Source organism: Plectrocnemia conspersa, unplaced genomic scaffold (genome assembly GCF_051122295.1).
Source record: "Plectrocnemia conspersa isolate PC_06_02 unplaced genomic scaffold, ASM5112229v1 ptg000004l, whole genome shotgun sequence".
Classification (NCBI taxonomy): Eukaryota; Metazoa; Arthropoda; class Insecta; order Trichoptera; family Polycentropodidae; genus Plectrocnemia; species Plectrocnemia conspersa.
In genome coordinates, this window is record NW_028277168.1 from 20,788,436 (window position 1) to 20,811,972 (window position 23,537).

Consider the following 23,537-nt stretch of genomic DNA (forward strand, 5'->3'; position numbering starts at 1 on the left):
GATGGCAAGTTTGGGGTTACGCCTCTAATATTAGCTATAAAGCACATGATACGGATATACGTTCGATATACTTATCATTACTCCGGTTTATTTTATGAAAACATTTATAAAAAAAAAATCTATAAATGTGTTCAAAAGTAAACCGGAGCAATTATAAGTACATCAAGCGTATATCCGTATCATGTGCTTTAGAGCTAATAATAGGAAATTATGGATAATGATGAAATGGATAGCTCTCGAACTGACTGCGTTAACGCAAATGGGGTATAATAAATAATGTAAAAATAATATAATTCTTATATTATCTGTAGCGACCATTTATAAGCCTAAAAATTTGAAATGCTGACTTGTCATTGAAAATGTCGATCATCCAAGCCCTGATTGGACGACTCGCTCACAGGGACGATAGCGATATTTTTTAGAATATGCTTTGACGCGACTCTTGAGTATCGTATCCAAGCATAATTTGCAGAAATTGAAAACAAATGCTTTCTTAATAATTAAAATAATAAATTAATTGCTAGCTACCTTCTCACTCAGTATGCACTCCTGGTACATTTTGACTAAAAACCCGTACAAACCCGTTTCGTGTGTCACAAATTGGTAGTTTAAAGCGGTATTTTTTTAGTTTATGCTTCGACGCTACTTTTGTGATTACAGGAATTAAGAAAAAAACTTTTTCAATAATTAAAACAATAAATTAATTGTCAGCTTCACGGACTGACTAATGCGAGATCCGCTAAAGAGTGTTGCCCTACGCCACCGTCACGTCAGTGTTACCAGAGTGCCACCTAATTCTTGACATAATGAATAAATAGGTCCCCACAATAAAATATTTTATTTAACATAAAATCAATTTAACCTAAGATTAACTATTTAAGTTAAAAGTTAAGCTAAACAGCGACGTGCTACTGTAATAGGTGAAGATAAGAGACTAAAATATCGTATATAGTAAAGTAATGAAATAAATTTGTAATAACATGATGACTAAAAGCAATTATAATAAATAAATAATGAATTTGAATCTATTCTGAGCAGTGTTTTAGAGGTCTAAAATATGTTTTTATATCTATTATATTTAATTTATAATATTTCATAAGAAAGGTAGTAGTACTAAAGGTAGGGCGGTTAATCAATTTATAAGTGGTATCATTTCTCAAAAATATATCATAGCGACTAAACTTTTATATTTTTATTTTGTTTGATTTGTCACTATATGTATAATTTATATTATACTCAGTTTAAAAAAAATATATATATTTTTGGCCCCTAGCAGCACCTGTTTCTATTGTCACAAGCCGCAACTGAGCTCAACACTGGCCAGGCTCACAGATAAGGTACCTCCGGAGAGTGGTTCCCACTGGTGCCCTAGAAGACTAGTGCTACCTACATTCACCGAGATAGAACCTCCTTAGAGAACAAGCCTACACCAGCGTCACTATGTCCTTTCACAATATCTACCAGTAGACTGGGAAAGCGCAGGATTACTAGTATAACCCAACGGCGTTCCCTGAATTTTTAGAGCTTTCTCGCAGAAATAAAAAGAAATATTCCGCTTAACCATATAATATTGCTTTTAAAAATAATATTAGAATATTTTAATAAATTGCATAAATTATATTTCAATAAATAATTTGCTATATAAAACCAATAAAACTATAAATTACCAATCAATCAATCTAAACTGACTAAGCTTACTAATGAAAATAATGAATAACTAATCCTATTTTAATAGTATTACTTAATATATTCATTAAGTTATTGGAAGTTATCTAGTAAATAACCGACCTTTAACTATTACTTATCTAAAAATATTTTGACCACCCATGTTCCACTGTGGCAATTATCTCCTTAAGACACAATATTATAACGTGTCTATATGTTTAATGATTCTGTTTATTTTTTTATAATACAACAGTGTTAAACCCTTAATCCGCAATGCAGAGTGGCAACACTGGCGGGCGTGCATTGCGATCGTGGGTTAGCGGGTGGGAGATCCAACGGCGCCCGCCATTCCAGACAGACGTGTGACCGGAGCTCAAGCGACTACTACTACTACTACACATACATATATAAACAGAAAACTCTGTGTAACAATTCAGAAGTGGGATCGTGCTGATCGTGCTGATCGTGCTGATCGTGCTGATCGTGCTACTCGCGTGTGCTGAGAACCGGCTGCGAAAGTCTAACGGCGCATTTTGAATCTCGCGTGCTTTGTTGCTAACGACGCCACAACAAACAAGATGGCCGCCAACAAAGAAAACGTAAACAACGCCGCCGACGGAAGTAGCGGCCTGGGAGGAAGAGAAGCTCCCGGAACTAGCGGCGATGCGAGGAGGGGCGATCTTATTGAAAGGGGCGACCACGGAACTAGCGGTGATCTTGGCGGAAGGGGTGGCCCCGGAGTACAAGTAAGTCCTAATAAATCGTTGAATAGGGCTGTTAGCAGGTTCGTCCGCGAAGACATCGCGGCGGAAATTCGGGCGGGAAGCATGTCGGGAGATGAGGTCGACGCGTTGCAGATGCTCGAAGACCGGATAGTGCGCCGCCTCGAAGCTATCATTCGGCGGTCCGGAATCCCAGGTGCTTAGCGGTCCGGCGCAGGAAGTTATCCAGGCCTCCTCAATCGCGGGGCCCGGCATCGCAGGTTTCCGAGCGCCTATCGACATTGTGAAGCCGTTCGACCCGGACAACAAAAGCCTGCAGGTGGACCAGTGGATAGCGATGGTCGAGCAGATGGCCCTGGCGCATAATTGGACTGATTACGAAAAATCCTGCTTAATGCAGATGAAGTTGAAAGGGGCGGCCGAAGAATGGTATAGTCATCTTACGAAGTATAACCTCACTTGGGAAGAGTGGAAGACCAGCTTGCGGCGTACCTTCCCAAGGAGAGATGGCTTCGCGGCGACGTTGTTTCAAGTGATTACGACGAAAAAGAAGGATGACGACTTATTATAGGGAGAAGCTGGCGATGTGCAAGCGCTGCGACTTGACTGGCGCTAAGGCAGTGTCATGCATAATATTTGGATTGCCTGACGAGCTGCACGCTAACGCCTATGCCTGCGTCAGCGAGGACCCTGAAGATTTGTATAACAGGCTGCTGAGTGGTCTCGACGACTATAAGTCGCCGAAGTTCGTGGCCACTTATGCATCACGGTCGTCCAGTTCTTCCGGAGAGAGGAAACTCACTAAGGCGAGGACCATCAGGGCGAGGAGTTATCACTCCAAGCCGAAGCGAGCGAGGGCGGAGCCCGCAGCTGAGGAAGTCGAGGCGACGACTGAAAAGCGACTGGTCAGGTGCTACAATTGCCAGCAGTATGGCAATCACTTCAGCCGAGACTGCCTGAAACCTCGGATGCAACGGTGCATGCTGTGCGGCAAAGGCGGACACACCCATCGGCAATGTAGGGTAAGGAATGTTTTAACTAAACGGCGGCGAGACCCTAAGGAGAGGCGCACCGTCGATGTTAAACTGGTGAGTACTGATTTAGACCTTATATACAGAAAGAAGGGATGCGTGAATGGGAATGAAGTCAAAGTTTATATAGACACTGGATGTCAGCATAATTTGTTATCAGCGAATTGTGCCAATCGCTTGAAGCTGCAAACGGTACCACAGCTGACTCTCCTCAGAGGATTTGGTGGCGGAATTGGGAAAGCTGACAGCGTATCTACGTTTACTTTAACAATTGACGATATAGACTTGAGCATTGAGGCGTTGGTGACGCAATGCAATATTTCTAATGCGGATCTGATTATAGGTCAACCGGCGCTAGGGGAAGAAGGAGTATCACTGGTGGTACAGGGCGGCAAGGCGCTGCTGCTCAAGGAGGACGTCTCGAACATGCTGAAGAGGAGCTTGTTGGAGCCCGAGGACGTGAGACACAGGGTCCTCTTGTCAGAAGATGTGACGATACCGAACGGAGTGACCGAAATAGTAAACGTCATCATCGATGGGGCTCAGCCAGGCGAAGATTACGAGATGAGCGCGAAAGTGTTCGAAGACGGCAGATCCTCAGTAGCCATCCCCAGTGGTATTCTACAGGCGGCGGAGAGAATAGGAGTGAAAGTCACCAACCTGGGCAGTGGAGAACTTAACTGGAAAGCAGGAAAATTGGTGGCGAGGGCGACCAGGTGCAGAGCTATACAACTAAAGGAGCCTTTGTTAGCTAAGACCACAACAACTGTAAGTACCATCATATCACTTAATAATTCGGACTTGGATGTGGGAAATATCGAGAATGAGGACATGGTGAAACTAGTCGACCTTCTCAAGGATAAGCTGAGCTGTTTCTCTTCCAGCGAGAGTGATTTAGGTTTGACTCACTTAGGCGAAATGGAAATTAAACTCATTAACGAGACGCCGGTGTATTATCGACCATACCGTCTATCTTATGTGGAAAGACAGAGAGTTAGAGAAAAGGTTAAAGGATTATTAGATAGTGGAGTCATTAGGGAGTCCCAGTCAAACTACGCGAGTCCGATTGTATTGATTAACAAAAAGGATGGTGGTATTAGGTTATGTGTAGACTATAGGGCGTTAAATGCAGCAACAGTGAAGGACAGGTATCCATTGCCATTGATTTCGGATCATTTAGATAGATTAAATGGAAAGATCTATTTCACAACATTGGACATGGCGCAGGGATATCATCAGGTTCCGATGCATCCCGATTCGGTCCACAAAACGGCATTTATCACTCCGGACGGGCAATATGAGTACTTGCGTGTTCCGTTTGGTTTGGCAAATTCGCCGGCGGTGTTTCAGAGGATTGTGAATAACATGCTTGGTGGAATGCAGCATGAGGAGATTCTGGCTTATATGGATGATCTGCTAATTCCTTCATCGACAGTAGCAGAAGGATTGATTTTGTTGGAGCGGGTGTTGACACTGGTAGAACGGGCAGGTTTTAAGCTGAACATAGCAAAATGTTCTTTCCTGAAAAATTCTATTTCTTATCTAGGACATGAGATAAGCGGCGAGGGAATAAGACCTGGCGAGAGGAAAACCAAAGCAGTTTCTGATTTTCCTACCCCGACCAATGTTCATACGGTGAGACAATTTATCGGTTTGGCGAGTTACTTTCGCAAATTTGTTAAAAACTTTGCGATTATAGCGAGGCCTCTTACTCAACTCACAGCCAAGGATGTCGACTGGCAATGGAGCGAGGTTCAACAGAATGCATTCGATGAGCTGAAACGCCAGTTAGCAGACAGACCAATTTTGGGCGTCATATTGTAGTACATCTGTAACTGAGTTACATACAGATGCAAGTAAATTGGGTCTTGGCGGTATTCTTCTACAGGCGCAGGCAACGGGCGAATTGAAAGTAATTTCATATTTCAGCCGAGCGACAACAAAAGCGGAGTCAATGTATCATAGCTATGAGCTAGAAACATTAGCTGTGGTCGAATCGGTGAAGAGATTTCGAGTATATCTGTTGGGAGTTCATTTTAAAGTTGTAACTGATTGCTCAGCAGTTAGGGCAACATTGCTGAAACGAGATCTAGTACCTCGTATAGCACGGTGGTGGCTCACCATACAGGAGTACGATATGGAGGTAGAATATCGTCCTGGCGAAAAGATGCAGCATGTGGATGCTTTAAGTCGAAACCCTGTAACAGTCAATTTGATTGACGGGACCGAGGCGGACTGGTTTATGTTAGTGCAGTTACAGGATGAGAAAGCTCAAAGGATTCTTAGAGCATTAGAGAATCGACAAGCTGATGCAGATATTAGGGCACATTTTGCAGTGAAAGAGGGGCGCTTATATCGCAAGACTGCGCTAGGAGATCGTCTATATGTTCCGGCGATGGCTAAATTTAATCTATTGCGTAAGCATCACGACGAGATCGGACACCTGGGTTCGAAAGGTGTCTTTCACTGATTGGGAAAACTTATTGGTTCCCTAAGGCGTGTTTAAACTGCGCGTATGCTAAGGGTGACTATGGACGCAGGGAAGGATTTCTACAACCTTATGAGAAACAAGCGGTTCCTTTTGATGCGGTGCATATAGATCACTTAGGGCCTTTTGTTAAAAGCGTGAAACGGAATAGTTATTTATTAATGGTAGTAGATGGCTTTACTAAGTATACCATTGTGAAACCTACTCGCACGCTGAGCTCGATGGAAGCGATAGAAAACCTTAGATGGGTGTTTGGTGAATTTGGATATCCGCGGCGTATAGTTTCGGATCAAGGTTTGGCATTTACTAGTAAGGCATTTACTGTTTTCTTACAGGACAAAGGGATTAAGCATGTCATGAATGCAGTAGCAACCCCGAGAGCCAACGGTCAGGTGGAAAGACCGAATCGCACAATAATCGAGGCAATTACGGCAAGTGCGGTTGCTGAGGCGAGATGGGACGAGCAACTTCCTGAAATAGTATGGGGTATTATCATACCACTAATTCTAGCACTAGGTTTTCACCGGCGGATTTGATGTTTTCTTATCAAAGCGGGCGGATGGCAGAGTTGTCCACAGGGGATCATACTGCCGAGGCGGGGCGAGATCGGTTGCAGGCGAGACGGAGGAAAGCAGCTGAAACACTACAGCGCATAGCAGCACGAATGAAGGCTAGGTTTGATAAACGACGAAAGATAGCTACTAAACATAAGGTCGGAGATCTAGTCCTATGGCGCCAAGCTGCTACAGCTCCTGGTGAGAAAGGTATTAATCGGAAGGTGGCAAATAAATACGATGGTCCATACAAAATTTTCAAGGAGCTAGGTAATGATAGGTATCAGATTATTTCGCTTAAGGGTGTTAGGGGATATAAACGGTTTAAAGCGACCGTAGCGGTCGATGCCTTGCGGCGTTATCAAAGCGGAGCATTTCATGCAGGTGATTCGTCAGGGGGAGAATCGGATGACATTAGGATCTATCAATTAGGCGGGTGAGTTTTATCGATCTAGGGACAGATTTAGTTGGTGGGTAATCTAGTAACTCTAAGATCATTCGAACGAGTGAAGTATTAAGTAACTTCACTGAAAAAAAAAAGAAAAAAAAATGACGGCTAGGCGAATTCTGTTAATGAGGACATTAATTGTTTCAGGATGGCCGATTGTTAAACCCTTAATCCGCAATGCAGAGTGGCAACACTGGCGGGCGTGCATTGCAAATCGTGGGTTAGCGGGTGGGAGATCCAACGGCGCCCGCCATTCCAGACAGACGTGTGACCGGAGCTCAAGCGACTACTACTACTACACATACATATATAAACAGAAAACTTTGTGTAACAATAGTGATGTATTGTTTCTTTCTTTCTGCATATTATTACTAAGACGGAAAACTTTCCGCATGCATTCCATATTAAATTCGTTAGGTAAATCTTTATCCCATTTCAATTTATGGACTAAATTTGTGAATTAGTTCCCGATGATGATTTGTATGTTACTTAAACTAGTTTATAATAAAAACATAAGATTAAGCATACTATTATCAGTGAGATCAACTAGAGTTATGACTCCAGGTCTTTCGTTGGCAACTGGATACAATCTTGAGGCTTTCAATGTTAAACATCTTTCAGCAGCCGTCAACGGCGACAAAATTATCTGCAACGGAGGCTGTCCCAGCATTTTTGCCAACTGAGTCTCACGAGCAGACCTCACAAAACCTCCTTTCTAAAAAGATAATCACAAATTACAAAATGATCATACATTTATGAGCACAAGAAAAACCAACCTGCAATGCTGGAATATCCAAATCGGGAACGAAACCAGAAGGTAGCCTCAATTTCATCAATACGGGACCGCTCTCTTTCTCATTAGGCAATGATGCGAATCTAAATCATATGTTTAAAATATATACTTATTCAAAATCTTATATGTATTAAGTAAATATAAAATACCCAATGCATATTGATAATTGAAGTTTATGTGGAGTAGATATAGCGTCAACTCGAGGATCTAATGTGAATCGAGGCCAAGGTCCTGTTACATTAGTTCTTCTGAGTGCTTGCATAGTTGCAAGAACAACTCCATATCCTTCACCGTCAACTTTGCATTCCTTCTGCCTTATCTTTAATTCAAATAAATAACAATATTAAACCGTTTTACATAATGATTGATTTATTTAGCATAATATTCACCTGTGCTTTCTGCAGAATGAAGCTATTCTTCTTATTCAACGAAAAAACACTCCGATCGTTCATGCATTGAAACTCAACGACAGCCTTAGTCTCTCTAGAAACCGTCTGAGACAAATCTATCAGAGCCGACAGTGCTATCAAATCTTCCGGTAAATCAGACCAATCTCCGAGCAACGACACCAAAGTTTTTCCAGTTTCTAACGCTTCAGAAATGAATCCTTGACCCAAGAGTGCCTTCAAAGCCCAAGACGACACCCAAATATTCTGACTTCCCATCTTGCGCCACGGATTTTTCATCTCGCTATCGATAGTTTTCAAGTCCCACCAACGACGGCCATCTACAATATTTATTTAATAATCATATAATCAGAGAGGTGATTGATTATATTAATGATATATACCTGTAGAATTTGACAATGAATTAAGTAGATTTGTTGCTTGCTCGGCCGTAGGATGACCAGCCGAATGAAGAACGGCAGCCAACGGTGCCAAAATTGTGGCATCCCACCTTTCATCTTGAGCTTTGGCTACATTGCGGGCTAACCAATCTTGCGCTTTATTTATTGTATTACTATATTGATCTCCGGTTATAAACTATAATAAAAAATAACAATTATATATTATACTATAATAATTATATACTATACACATTTAAGATATCTATAAAACTAATTGTTTTGTTTGTATCCATTGGATCTCTTAAGAAACAATGTTTTTATCTTGTCAGCGTTATAATAATTAATAGTTTTATAGCACTCAATAAAAAAACGGCAATAAAGCCATGAATATCGGTGCCAAATACAAAGGATAGCGATGATACATATCCTCGCCGAACAGGTACCCAAAATTTTACATCCATAGAATGACCGTGATTTTCGAATCACTGTCATTCTATGTCTAACAAGATCCAGAATTGTAGGAATTCCGACGATGGATATATACTACATATGTTGAAGCATTGCAGTACTGAATAAATTTCTTCAATAACTTCATCCATAACTAATTCGCTTCTGAACAATAAATGAGTGTTTGACGAAACTCACACTACGCAGAACTACGCCGCATCAATCAACATGACACAAGCCTGAGAAAGCAGAAGTTTGACCATCGATCAGGTTCAGCTAAGCATAGTATTTCATTCATAGTATTTATAATCTATGTCAAAAGCAATAAAATAAGCAGTATAATAGTAAGACTTCAAATTAAGACATTTTATAGCAATATTACGACTTATAATAAGTGAGAATCAAATGAAAATCGTGCCGGCACCGTCGGTAACGAGCGTTCCCACTGCAACGGTGCCGACATGATTTTATTGCTTTTGACGTACATTTTTGACTTCTGAGAAGTGATAATTGTTTTTATGCCCACCTATTGACCAAAATTCTGATTGAATATACTTTGACCAATACTTTCATATGAACTGTTTTTCTTTTTCCACTTATTATCCCCTGAGAGATGATTTGGCTTAGTTTATATTTTTAACTTGACCTAATGAAAGTTATAAAACTATAATTTCGCAACTGTCAAATTGAGTTTCATAGACAATTTATAGCAGCATATAATTTCACTAGCCCTAATCAATTAAATTATATTTTCGCTAGTAGAAACATATATTGACTGGTGAAAATGTATTTGGACTTCACTAGTGAAAATATAACTCCACTAAAAATTCTCTTTAACATTTATACATCGCATGTAAATGAACATATTACTATGTAGGAAAAAGTTGGTATTGTGTAAGTTTACTAGCACTTGCCTGATAAATTATATTTTCACTGATAAAAAATACATATCTACCAGTGAAAATGTGTTCCGATATAATTTCCCTTAAATTACATATTTTAAAAAATATTTTGGGATAGATTCGAGATAACCCAAGATTTTTTTGTTTAGAATCAGGTACGTCATTTCAGCTTTATTAGGAAAAGTTGGCTAGTAAGTAGTCGTTTTTTTTAATAATTCGATTTCATTAAAACTCTTATTATTTCATGAAATGACATGCATTTTACAGGCCAACTTCAAGGGGGGCAAATGCTCCCACCTGCCCCCATCCCTCCTAAATGATGTCCCTGCTAATCAGTCACCTGAATCCAAGAGTTCAACCCAATCTTCGAGATGACTTTGAGACTATGAAGACGCAGTGCTTCAGCAAGAACAGACAGATATTCATTTTTGCACAAGTTGTACTGACAATTTCAAAACTAAGTACTTATAAAGAAACATGTGTACCGTTAAGTCCTGTACAAAAAGAAAGAACCCAAAATAATTTAATCTTAGCTAGTTGTGATTGACTAGGTGATGGAAAAAAGACTAAGAGAACAGTCTGCTAATAAGTTAACTGCACATGAAACATTTAATGACTTCAATACTTGCCTTAGTATTAATGAATGTATCCAAAGTCAAAGCTGTAAGAACGACTTGATTTTGCTGCACTTTATCGTCCATTGCTACCGTTGAAGATTCTCTAAAACTTCCATCTGGAGATTGCTGTTGAGAAAGCCAACGGAGGGCATCCGTTACAATATTCCTTTGGATGTTAACGTCCACTATTCTAATTGCTTTGCCCATCCACTTGGCTGTCATTCCGGTCACCCTAAGCACAATCAATTGTAACTTTTAATATGGAACATAAAATATAAATACAAATAATTAGATATTAATCTTACCATATGCTACCTTTGCTCTTTTGAAAGGTGCTTAAACTGAACGATCCATCGCTTTGACGATATGCCATTTGTTGCTGATAAACTTTTTGCATTATGTCGACACCGGTTGATCTTATACTATCAGGTGATTGATCACTTTGCTATTAATCAAATGAAATATTATATGTATATTTAATAAATAAAGACATAACTATTATTTACTTACTTTTAAATAATGCAACAGAAGAGCAGATGCCATAAATGGCAACATATTATGATAACCACTTGCAGGCGGAAGTCCGAGCAATTTTGGCAACACTTTCAATGCAGGACTCAATAGAGAACCTGTAGCCCCAATCTTAATCTCTTCTTGCACCTTTCTCAGATTGCGTCTACTGTCATATGCCTTTTGCTCTTTCAATATAAAGTTCTTATTCATCGGTCCGTTTCTCAAATCTAATAACTCCGATATCTGATCCACTGTATCTTCACCGTCCGGCTGAAAATCAAATGAAATATTATATGTATATTTAATAAATAAAGACATAACTATTATTTACTTACTTTTAAATAATGCAACAGAAGAGCAGATCCACTTGCAGGCGGATGTCCGAGCAATTTTGGCAACACTTTCAATGCAGGACTCGATCGAGAACCTGTAGCCCCAATCTTAATATCTTCTTGCACCTTTCTCAGATTGCGTCTACTGTCATATGCCTTTTGCTCTTTCAATATAAAGTTCTTATTCATCGGTCCGTTTCTCAAATCTAATAACTCCGATATCTGATCCACTGTTTCTTCACCGTCCGGCTGAAATTCCATTATGATTATAATATTAACATTTTAATAGAGCAAATATAAATTAATAATATACGTACGAATAGTGTCAGATGATGCAATACAGATTCAGAAATATCTCCTCCTACCGCACTCAATTCAATCGTAATAGTAGTTCCAGCTAAATCGGGTGTTACTGTAGGAGTTATGAAGAATACCGCTGAGCTCGAACGGTTACTTGCAATAGTCAGTTTTTGCTTTTGCATTGGGTCTGATTCTATAGAAAATTATTGTTATTGCTACTTGAATTATATATATATATAATAACAATGAAATAAATATATTTCCTTACTAGGCTTAACGCTTTGATCGTTTGTCACTTGCTCAAATTTGAACTCTTGATTCGCATTGTGGAGAGTAATGTCGGCGTTGAGCTCTCTGCTATACGGATTGTGAAGAGTTGCCGTTATAGCTATAGTCTCTCTAACGCGTGCCACTTCAGGAGCTGCTATTGAAAATAACTTGGGACGAACATGTGCTTTCAGTACCGGAGCAAAACCTAATCCCAACGTGGGATGAATAGCCCAAGCTCCGATTGACCAATCCATGCCAGCTTTTTCAGATACCCTTCTGCCTAGCGTGCCTTTTCCATCGCCACTACAAAATACAATAGACCTTAATATAAACTTCTATCTTGGTTTAAGAACACAATTCTTTAAAGCGCCCAAACACAGGAATGAGACTTTGAAAGCTGTTATTAGTGGCTCTACTGCAATATGAGCTAATGTCATATACTAACCCTAAAGTGACATTGGTAAAAAGCCAAGTAGGAGTAGGCAAACGTCCAAGATGCAATAGTGGAGCTGGTTGTGCCGGTAAATGACTGAAAGCATAAGGACCAGCTAACGGTGGACGTGTGCTTCCTTCTACTCGATCACTTTGTTGTAGTTTTACTGCAATTGAATCTTAATTACTTATATATTCTTAAACAACACACAAAAAATTTGAAAATCATACCATAAAATGACTGTCCATTGACTCGATTATTAGTCATTACAAAAACACCAGATTTCTAAAATGAATTATAAGTCAAAACATCAGCATTAATCATATTATATTAATAATATTACCTCAAATATTTCAATTGTCCTATAAGCGTCTAATTCGTTAGTAGGATGATTGATCTCATCACTGTTAGAAAAGGAACGCACTTCTTCCAAAACCTTCTTCATAGATAAACCACTACCTTCTCCGCTGCCATAATGATGATTTGTACTGATTGAAAAATCTGGCGATGGAGCACCAGCCATCAAAGCTACATAAGAATTCGGTGAAGCCGTGACTGTAATATCCAAATGACCCAACAACTCTAAGTTAATCGGCTTAGATGTTATTCTAACCTAAAATAATAAAAAATGCATATTGTTAATAAATTCAGAACTAACATATAAACTCATTGTATAATCACAAACGTTATTTTGTAGCAATCCTTCTATTTTAAACCGTAACGATGCTGCTACGATTTCTTTATCATTCTTTATTAACATCACTATTATGGTAGCTTCTGGTGCCATTGCTTGTGTAGCTTGGAATTCAAAATCATCTGTTCTTCTAGCTGGAAAGATCTGTGGATATAATAATAACTTAATATCATTCTAATAAATCATATTAAAATAACATTTTAAAACATACTTGTGCAGTTTTAGTATAAATGACACCACCACGTCCAATCACATAGTAAGAATAAAAGTTCAAAGGTTCTGTAGAGTTGACCATGAATTTTACTTTATCATTCACGTTTGGATTTGGATTCATTAATTTAATCTGCACATAACTTTCACTCGGTGACTGTGCTGATTTGATTCCTTTTACTTCTTTCTTAAGATCCATATATGTTATCTAAAATATTTTATGATATATTATCTAATACAAATATATAATAATAGAATATAAAAACCTCTAAATCCATTATTGATTGATTGCTTTTGGGCGTAGGAGTAAACGTATATTGACAGTAACCGTTATTGTCAAACATGCAACTGCCTTCTACAAACTTATTTTCTAATTTTTCTCCTTCTCCTATGAAACTATGTTTTACTTTAGCCGCATTCAAATTCTTAAGATCTTCATTTTCCCACATAGACACTTTAACCTTAAATTTGATTAAAACGTTACGTCGACTGATTTACTTTCATTATTTCACGCTACTTGAATAGCACTCATTAATTAAAACTCACTTGCACTGTATAAGGTAGATTTGGTTTATAAAACGATGGTGCGTCATACATGACTGAATAACGTGTTCTATGTAAATGTACAATGGTGGAAGTATTATGACGCCTTCCTGTGAGACTTTCTTCTATTGAAGCTTCTACCACAATTAGTCTTTCACTGCCTTCGGCTTCTGTCAATCCCAATTCGTCTTTGATATTCAATTCTGTATTAGCAGCTCCGCTTATCTGCATTACTTTTCTTAAAGGATCTTGAAAGATTGGTTGAATCACGCCAGAATAGATTACCGGATAAGCCGAGACGATCAACTCTCCGTGTACGTCTTGCCCTGTATGTTGCCTAAAATTAAAACATGTTTTTAATGTTATATATTACCATTATAGATTAATTTATAGCTTACATTGAGTTAACCGATACCGAGAATGTCTTATCGTTGAAATAAACATGCTTCGGTGCTTCAATGTTAATCAAAAATTTAGGTAAAACATAATCAGCTACAAATACTTTTTTCATGTATATCTGACTATTAAGTTCTATCTCAAAACTCCAATCGCCTAAAACTGGAAACTCTGCTAATTTAAATTCACCGCTGAATACGCCTTTAGTCAAAGGTATGTTTAACCAATTTCTCACAACGTTTCCTTTGCCATCCTGTAAATTAATAAGCACACTATTAGTTCTGTTATATGACTTGAATAAAGTCACTGCTGCTTTACCTTTAACGTTAATTGTGGAGCAAGATTATAAATTGGCTTTAAGTACATGTTGAGAGCTAACAAGCGAAAGTAAATTGTATCGCCCGGCTGATACACAGTCTTATCCGTATGCAAAAAAGTACAAAAGGATTTCCCAACGTACTGTAACTGTACAGAATGGGAAAATAGTTCACGGGAAGTAGAACGCAATGCTAAAGTATAGTTTCCAGCTTCCAAATTACCAATCTATATAAATCAAATCAATATGTAATAATATAAATAAATATAAATATGGTTTTATTTTATATTTCTAAACCTTGAAAGTTGCCATTTTTGAGGTAGCTGGTTCAATGATCAATTGTTGAGCTTCTCGGTAAGGTCCACCGGGTAGATGATGACCGTTCAGCTCCAGCAAGAACGAATTTGAATTAGGACCAGTCCAACTAACGCCGACTGTGTAGTCGGTGAACGGTCTGAGCTTACGGCCACCGATGACTGTATATTGCCTGTAAATTATATTAAATTTAATAATAAATGCTTAAATGTTCAAGTAGATATCTAAATATTAATAGGTACTATATTATAATTACATTAACAAGATAATTACTATACTAATTGAAATATTCAACTCACCCGCCATTGCATAAACAGATGCACACTGCCGATATTACAAGAGTAATTTTATACATTTTATCCATTTTCTGCAACAGAAATAACATATTGGTTAATTATAGAAATAAAAATGTATATATATAATATTGTTATATTCATTAAAAAATATTTGATTAGGTCATAACATATTTAATTAAAAACACAGTTGAGTTTTGGTTGTAAGGTAATCATTATACTGACTAAAAAAAGGCTCCACATTTCATTAGCCACCTACCCCCTCCATATAAATGCCATTTATTCGGAATTTACACTCAGTTTCACTTCAGGACCCTGAATAATAATATTCAATACTTTCCTCTTAGTGCAATACATTGCAAATTCAAGGACGTTATTTGATCTTTTTCCGGGGGGGGGGGGGGGGCTAAAGTTGGCCAGTCAATGATCGTTTTTTTTAATATTTCGATTTTATTAAATTCATAATATTTTATTAAATGACGCATTTTTCTAGCCAAATTTAAGGGGGGCAAATGCACCCATATGCTTCCCCCCCCTACCCCAAGTGATATCCCTGTGCAAATTTTGCTCATTTGGTGAAAATAACATAAGAAAAATATAATCATGTCACATACGAGTAGGTGGTTGCCTAGAAGCGACAAATGATCGCAGGACATGTTAAAGAATTTGGTTAAAATATTTGAATATGTATATAAAACGTTTATTTGAATCACAACTTCGTGATTTTTTACCTGTATCCACAATTTACACACACGTAATGGATTTTTTTAAGACTATCGGGATACTATATCACTAATTATTGTTGCATTGAAATTAATTGTGCAATAAGTATAGCACGACTAATTTATGTATATGTTGCCATAAAACTAAATATAAAACAAAAAAACCGCTATACATTTCCGCGCCGAAGTTTAATTAGAAAAATAGGTATTTGAACTAAAACCGTTGGATCGTATTTTAACAAAAAAAAAAACGGCCAGCCCCGGAACAGATAGCGTGCATCCTCGAATAGCATATTCCTGAATGTAACCACTATTTAAATTTATTTTTTATTATTACCCTTTGAGGTTAAGTAAAGGTAAATATGATGTAATACCTATTCCAAAACTTACTTCAAAATTTACTTTAAATTTACAATTCGAAAATATGTTTTCTTTTTAAACGATCGTTGATGTTACAATGTTAGAATTCTAATACGGTTGTGGTCAGAATTTATATTACATTGGTTAGAATATAAGTGGTCAAAATAAATATTAGATGATCAAAATTTATAATAATTGCAATTTATATTAAAAAATTAGAATTCAAATTTGACTTGCTAGTATTTATATTAAATGGTAAGAATTATCTTGACAGATCGTCAGAATCATTTTTTCAGTTGGTAGTAGTGTTCTCGTTTAGTGTTGTTATTGCTGTGTCACTCAAAATTGGTACTACTGGTTGATCTGTCATTCACATATCGGCAATATCGGCATTAGCAAGATGTTTTACGGCCTCCCCTGCCGCTCTGTCGTTATTCCCACTTCGTTCGTTGCTCTGAATACCTTTGCGTCCTACATACAATCAAATTGATTCGTTGAGAGTTATTCATGGGTTGTTTGGTTTGACCAACGCTCAGTCACACCTAATACGCTTAACAGTTTTGGTGCGAATGAGATATTTTATAAGATATGTACTACTAAAATAAATAATTTATAACATATATATATTTATAAATGTTATATTAGTTTTTAATTCACATATTTTTATTCTAGCCATTTGATATTTATTCTGACCCTGAATAATATAATTATGCCCATTCATTAAATCAGTTTTGATCGTCCTATATTTTTATTCTGACCAGTTAATTTGTTATTTACCAAAAATAGCAGCGAAATTATCTTATATATAATTGTTCTAAGCCGTCGCTTCCGGACGCGCATAACTTTAAACGAGACATTCTCCGTTCAATTCTATACTCTATAAATCGTAACGCTTTGTATGAACGGTGTGTAACAATACACGTAAACAAAGGAAATATATTTAATTAAATTAATAAATAATAATAAAATAAAAATTAAATTTGTTCCGATTGATTTTCGAGCCGCCGGTAATGCGTTCTGTTGTTTCGACCAATCAAAAATAAGCATTCAAATATTCAAATAGCGTCGACCAATGAAAAATAAGCATTCAAATTCAAATAGACAGTACCGTGACAACACTTTTAAATAATTATTATTTAATAATAAAATTTTGCTACGCGACAATAATTTTTATTAATTCGTCATTTGACTGAATAAAAATGAAATATATACATAATGTGTTGAGGATTAGAAGAATACATTGATTAAACTAGATAAACAATCATAAAATAATCTTCGTAATGAAATTTTCAAATTTTGAATTCCCGGCGACGGGCTCCGAGGCCTAAAAGTGAGTTTTTGCTTTTATAAATAATCGGATTGCAAATTAACTAGGTGTGTTATAACTATGAAAATTAAATATATACGAAAATTAAATATATAAAAAAATTATCATATAAATATTAAAATCGTAAAATTAAACTCATTAGAAAGTGAAGATATAGTCGACGAATCAATAAAAGTAACCCTTCGTGGTATAGATAATTCTGATAACCCAACAAAAGCATTAGGAGTTATCAAACTGACTTTCCCTTTCGATGAATATATAATTCTTCATAAAGCTCATATTATCGCACCTAATCAAACAAACATTCCCTTGGACGGAATATTAGGAAACGATTTCTTAAAATCAAACAAGGCAATAATAGATTACGAAAATAATTACCTACTCGTTAGAGATAAGAGACTAAATATTCTACACCATTATTCTGATAAACAAGTTACGTTAAACCCTAGAACTGAAACAATAGTTTTATTAAATGTCTTAAATCCGGAAATAAAAACAGGAATCTTGCCTGAAACAGAATTACTCCCTGATGTCTATTTGTCGCGAGCCATTACTTCTGTAAATGAAAAATCCCAAGCTTATGCTACAATACTTAATTGTAGTGATAAAGAAGTAAAGTTGACAAATACTAACATAATTCTAGAACCATTCGACGAAACTAAAAGTTTCCTTTATTTTCAAAAAAGTGACAAAATAGATATAACACGTAACGATAGAGTAGTGCAACAACTTCGAGTCGCACATCTTAATAAAGAGGAATCCCATTCTATTATATCACTATGTTCTGAATTTAATCGTGTATTTCATTTAAAAGATGATCCATTATCCAAAACAAACACGATTTCCCACGAGATACCGATAACATCGCAAATCCCCATCTACACTAAGTCATACCGATACCCCGAGGTACATAAAAAAGAAGTTGACAAACAAATTACAGAAATGTTAGACCAAAATATTATAAAACCCTCATCTTCTCCATGGTCAGCTCCACTATGGGTAGTCCCCAAGAAAATGGATGCTTCTGGAACTAAAAAATGGCGGATCGTGATAGACTACCGCAAATTAAATAACGTAACTGTAGGTGACGCATTCCCCTTACCCAACATAAGTGAAATACTAGATCAGCTTGGACATTCAAAATACTTCACAACCATAGATCTCGCTTCAGGATTTCACCAAATTCCAATGAATGACAAAGATTCAGATAAAACGGCATTTTCAACCCCAACGGGTCATTATCAATTTTCACGTATGCCTTTTGGACTAAAAAACGCACCAGCGACTTTTCAACGATTAATGAACAGTGTACTAACTGGATTGCAAGGCATTAAATGTTTTGTGTATCTGGATGATATCGTGATTTTCGCAAATTCTATAACTGACCATACGAACAAACTTCGCGAAATCTTTAAACGACTAGATAAACATAATTTAAAACTACAAGCAGATAAATGCGAGTTTATGCGCCATGAGGTAGCATATTTAGGACACGTCATTACTCAAAACGGCGTCAAACCTGATCCTTCTAAAATATCTTGTATAAAGAATTATCCTAAACCGCAAAACGTTAAAGATATCAAATCATTCCTAGGATTAGTAGGATACTATCGAAAATTTATTCTCAACTTTTCTAAAGTCTCACAAAAACTAACTATCTTATTAAAAAAAGACGTATTATTTAAATGGACAAACGAACAAGAAGACGCTTTTGAGACACTTAAAAACGCATTAATTAACGAACCTATATTTCAATATCCCGACTTTACAATTCCTTTCACCCTAACAACTGACGCTTCAAATTCTGCTATAGGGGCAATCCTATCTCAAGGAACCCTAACCAAAGATCTTCCGATAGCTTATGCTTCTCGCACACTCAACAAAGCAGAAATAAATTATTCCACGACTGAAAAGGAATTACTCGCAATAGTATGGGCATGTCAACATTTTCGTCCATATCTATACGGACGAACTTTCCAAATAATTACCGATCATCGCCCATTAGTCTGGTTAATGAACTGCAAAGATCCAAGTTCACGACTTGTAAGATGGCGTCTCAAACTTGAAGAATTTGATTATACTATTTCATACAAAAAAGGAAAACAAAATTGCAATGCTGATGCATTATCACGAATAAATATAGATCCGATAGCTAACAAATTAGTATTTCTTAATATAACAAAAGATAACCAGATACCCAACAGAGATAAAGAAATCAGTATTCCCAATGACAAAAATAAAATAATTGTACCCAAACATGATCAAATCCATGAAATCTTAAAAGAATATCATGACTCTATTATAGGAGGACATGCAGGTTATAATAGGATGCTAAATAAAATAAAGTTTAAATTTAAATGGCAAAATATGCACAAAGACATCGCAAATTATGTGAAACAATGCGAATCTTGTCAGTCAAACAAAGTATACCGTCAAAAGATTAAGCAACCCATTGAAATAACCACAACTAGCGAATGTGCATTTGAAAAAATCTCATTAGACATAGTAGGACCATTACCCCTAACCGAGGATGGCAATAAATATATCCTAACACTACAAGACGATTTGACAAAGTATACACAAGCATATCCAATACCAAATCATGAAGCCGAAACAATCGCAAGGACATTTACTAGCAATTTCATATGCCAATACGGCGTTCCAAATTCAATTCTTACCGACCAAGGTAAAGAATTTACTTCCAATATTCTAAAAGAAGTCTCAAAATTATTTAAAATACGGCAAATCCAAACTTCAGCATATCACCCAGAATCCAATGGAGCTTTAGAGAGAAGTCATAGTACCCTTAAGGACTATCTCAAGCATTATATTTCTCCAGAACAAACAGATTGGGATCTTTGGATTCCCTTCGCTATATTCAGTTATAATACTACTCCACACACTGCAACGAAGTTCACACCATTCGAATTAATCTTTGGTAATTCACCAAACTTGCCGTCAACCTTAACCAAAACTGAATTCAAATATACTTATGATTCCTTCGCCGATAATTTAAAATTAAAATTATGTAAATCGCGAGAAATGGCTAGAGAAAATTTAATTAAAGCAAAGGCAAAAACAAAAGAAAATTTTAACATTGACAAAAGGTTACGAACATTTAAAGTAGGCGATCAAGTATATCTAACCAATAACGCAACAAGATTAAATAGATCAAAAAAGTTATCACCCAATTTTAATGGACCATACGAAGTTGTAAAAGTAAACAACCCATTAAATATTACAATTAAAATAAAAAACAAAATAATTAAAGTCCATACGGATAGAGTAAAAATAGCTCATTAACGATTCAAATTCATTCAGAACCTACGAAGTTAAGGATGATATTCTCTTTTTATTACTATATATATATTTCATGTATAAATTTTAAGTAGTCCGAGTTATCAAACTTTGAGATGAACCATTCCAAGTAGTCCGAGTTATCAAACTTCGAGATGAACCATTCCAAGTAGTCCGAGTTATCAAACTTCGAGATGAACCATTCCAAGTAGTCCGAGTTATCAAACTTCGAGATGAACCATTCCAAGTAGTCCGAGTTATCAAACCTCGAGATGAACCATTTTAAGTAGTCCGAGTTATCAAACTTCGAGATGAACCATTCCAAGTAGTCCGAGTAATCAAACCTCGAGATGAACCATTCCAAGTAGTCCGAGTAATCAAACCTCGAGATGAACCATTTTAAGTAGTCCGAGTATTCAAACCTCGAGATGAACCATTCAAAAGTAGTCCGAGTAATCAAACTTCGAGATGAACCATTTTAAGTAGTCCGAGTAATCTAAACCTCGAGATGAACCATTTAAAATAATCCGAGTAATATATGACTCGAAGTGATCAATTAAATAGTAACTGAAATCCAAACAATTTCATTGATAAAATATTCAATAAATCATAAAATTCTATAAAATCGATAAAATCTCTAAAAGACAAGAGCAGGATTCTTTCGCTCCTGCAAGATCTAATACTAATTATTACGATAACTGTCGAAAACTTTAATCAAAAATATTTAGCGATTTCCGACAGTCGCGTTCAATATACGTTATCAAGATATTTAAACAACTGTAGGCTAATGACAGCTGCAGTGTATATATATATATGTTTTCACAATGAAATAACTTACCACACACACACAACTCATACATTCACCTACAATTCTAAATTTTGTACATTACAACAGACAAATGGATAACTCGAATTGTGGCACAGATTGACCAGTAATAATAATTGTTATAATTTAATGATATGTTTCAAGAATCAACTAATCAGTCATCACAGGAATCACTCCCTTAAGAAGTGCACGCCTAAATCAAAGTTATTCTTAGACATGTATTATATTTTTCGTAAACAAAACGCCACTCGTATGTTTACTCTTAACGGGGGAGGTGTTATAAATATACAGATATCATTCAAATATTTAATTAAGAGACAACAAATGAAAATAATAAAATAATTACAATAAGTGAATTAGTACATTATTTTTGCTCCTTTATGACAACAACATGAAAAATAATAAAAGAATTTAATGACGAATGTAAAGTTTCGTGTAAAGAACGAGGTTTACTAATTAAATCGTTATAATTAGGAATACTCTCTTTAATGGCTACGGCTAGTCCGGCTGATATTTCTAAATCTCCCGACACACAATGTGCAATGTGATCTTGTCGATCTAAAACGTTGGAGTTTAACTCGCGAAAATTATATTTTAACCGTTTCCGGTTCATATAATGAAACTGAATAAAATCCTGATAGGATTCATCAGAATGTTTTAAGTCCGCAGACGTAAGAAAAATTGAAAAAGTATTTACAGATACTTCAGGAGGATAACGAGAGAGAGCGTCGGCATTAGCATTTAATTTGCCGGGTTTATACACAATCTCGTATTCGAATTCTTCCAGTTTCAAACGCCAACGCATTAGCCTGGAACTGGGATCCTTGTTATTAAACAACCAAGTTAATGGCTTATGATCTGTAACTATCTGAAATTTCCTCCCGTACAAATATGGTCGGAAATGTTTACAAGCCCACACAATGGCTAATAACTCCTTTTCAGTGACTGAATAGTTAGTCTCTGCAGGGTTTAAAGTTCGCGAAGCGAAATAAATAGAAAGATCGTTAGGGATCTTTCCTTGAGAAAGGACCGCTCCTATCGCGTTGTTTGAAGCGTCCGTTGTGACAATAAAAGGGTTTTCGAAATCAGGGTAACTAAGAATTGGAGGAGTAGTTATACTAATTTTCAATTGGGAGAAAGCATTCTCTTCCTTGTCCCTCCATGTGAATGGTACGTCTTTCTTTAATAAGGACGTTAAAGGGCGAGCAATTTTCGCAAAATCAGGAATGAATTTTCGATAGTACCCGACTAATCCTAGAAAGGATCGAATTTGTTGGATGTTCTTTAACATCGGAAAATTTTTGATAGAAACAATTTTATCAGGATCGGGTTTGATGCCGTCCTCTGTAATAATATGGCCTAAATAGCCCACCTCTCTTCGTAAAAAGGCACATTTGTTTGGCTGAAGCTTTAAGTTGTGTTTCGACAATCGCTGGAAAATTTCACGAAGTTTCCTATCGTGAGTTTGTAAGGTGTCAGCGTAAACAACTATATCATCCAAATATACAAAACACTTAATACCTTGAATGCCGGCTAACACGTTATTCATTAACCGTTGGAAGCATGCAGGGGCATTCTTAAGGCCGAAACTCATACGAGTGAATTCAAAATGACCATTTGGGGTAGAAAACGCTGTTTTGGCCGCGTCGGCCGAAGAAATGGGAATTTGATGGTACCCAGACGCGAGGTCTAAGGTGGTGAAATATTTACTATGACCTAACTGGTCGAGAATGTCAGCGATGTTGGGCAAAGGATAAGCATCGCCAACGGTGACGTTGTTCAACTTCCTGTAGTCTATGACTACGCGCCACTTTTTAGCGCCTGAACTGTCGCTACGTTTGGGAACTATCCAAACAGGTGAGGACCAAGGAGAAGTGCTTTCCCGAATTATATCTTGACCTAACATTGTTTGAATTTGGGTTTCGATCTCCTGCTT

At 36.7% G+C, this 23,537-nt stretch overlaps 2 protein-coding genes and 1 long non-coding RNA gene across 10 annotated transcripts in view; 2 read left to right on the plus strand and 1 right to left on the minus strand.

Annotated features, from left to right (window-relative positions):
- Positions 1 to 23,537, minus strand: part of LOC148236254 (CD109 antigen-like) — a 71,566-nt gene that overhangs the window by 1,788 nt on the left and 46,241 nt on the right. For all 5 annotated transcript variants that reach the window (XM_088183826.1, XM_088183823.1, XM_088183822.1 and 2 more), the window contains 22 exons: positions 15,076 to 15,143; positions 14,759 to 14,948; positions 14,464 to 14,688; positions 14,148 to 14,398; positions 13,753 to 14,086; positions 13,473 to 13,667; positions 13,208 to 13,414; positions 12,988 to 13,140; positions 12,646 to 12,915; positions 12,533 to 12,587; positions 12,315 to 12,468; positions 11,868 to 12,172; positions 11,617 to 11,792; positions 11,303 to 11,548; positions 10,965 to 11,237; positions 10,760 to 10,899; positions 10,467 to 10,686; positions 8,492 to 8,684; positions 8,091 to 8,428; positions 7,851 to 8,020; positions 7,685 to 7,784; positions 7,437 to 7,623 (listed from right to left, as the gene is read on the minus strand). In XM_088183826.1, coding sequence (XP_088039952.1) covers positions 7,437 to 7,623; positions 7,685 to 7,784; positions 7,851 to 8,020; positions 8,091 to 8,428; positions 8,492 to 8,684; positions 10,467 to 10,686; positions 10,760 to 10,899; positions 10,965 to 11,237; positions 11,303 to 11,548; positions 11,617 to 11,792; positions 11,868 to 12,172; positions 12,315 to 12,468; positions 12,533 to 12,587; positions 12,646 to 12,915; positions 12,988 to 13,140; positions 13,208 to 13,414; positions 13,473 to 13,667; positions 13,753 to 14,086; positions 14,148 to 14,398; positions 14,464 to 14,688; positions 14,759 to 14,948; positions 15,076 to 15,140 — 4,447 coding nt within the window. In that variant the 5' untranslated portion in view covers positions 15,141 to 15,143. The remainder of the gene's footprint in view (positions 1 to 7,436; positions 7,624 to 7,684; positions 7,785 to 7,850; positions 8,021 to 8,090; positions 8,429 to 8,491; positions 8,685 to 10,466; positions 10,687 to 10,759; positions 10,900 to 10,964; positions 11,238 to 11,302; positions 11,549 to 11,616; positions 11,793 to 11,867; positions 12,173 to 12,314; positions 12,469 to 12,532; positions 12,588 to 12,645; positions 12,916 to 12,987; positions 13,141 to 13,207; positions 13,415 to 13,472; positions 13,668 to 13,752; positions 14,087 to 14,147; positions 14,399 to 14,463; positions 14,689 to 14,758; positions 14,949 to 15,075; positions 15,144 to 23,537) is intronic.
- On the plus strand, positions 1,991 to 8,057 carry LOC148236255 (uncharacterized). 4 transcript variants are annotated; one of them, XM_088183828.1, is made up of 3 exons: positions 1,991 to 4,186; positions 6,242 to 6,385; positions 7,056 to 8,057. In XM_088183828.1, exons 1-3 carry the CDS (start codon positions 2,942 to 2,944, stop codon positions 7,077 to 7,079), a joined length of 1,413 nt encoding a protein of 470 aa, XP_088039954.1. In that variant the 5' UTR covers positions 1,991 to 2,941; the 3' UTR covers positions 7,080 to 8,057. The 4 variants fall into 4 exon arrangements, with proteins under 4 accessions (XP_088039954.1, XP_088039956.1, XP_088039953.1 ...); XM_088183830.1 differs by having other exon boundaries at positions 1,991 to 2,411; XM_088183827.1 differs by lacking the exon at positions 7,056 to 8,057 and adding an exon at positions 6,459 to 6,987.
- LOC148236256 (uncharacterized) lies at positions 9,164 to 10,346 on the plus strand. Its single transcript, XR_015809246.1, has 2 exons — positions 9,164 to 10,028; positions 10,105 to 10,346. It is a non-coding gene; the product is annotated as an uncharacterized LOC148236256 (long non-coding RNA).

Coding starts and splice junctions, on each gene's coding strand:
- LOC148236255 (XM_088183827.1), top strand. CDS start 2,942: ATGACGACTTATTATAGGGAGAAGCTGGCGATGTGCAAGCGCTGCGAC. Junction 4,187..6,241: donor TAGCTAAGACCACAACAACT/GTAAGTACCATC, acceptor GTTTTCTTACAG/GACAAAGGGATTAAGCATGT. Junction 6,386..6,458: donor ACGAGCAACTTCCTGAAATA/GTATGGGGTATT, acceptor TTCTTATCAAAG/CGGGCGGATGGCAGAGTTGT.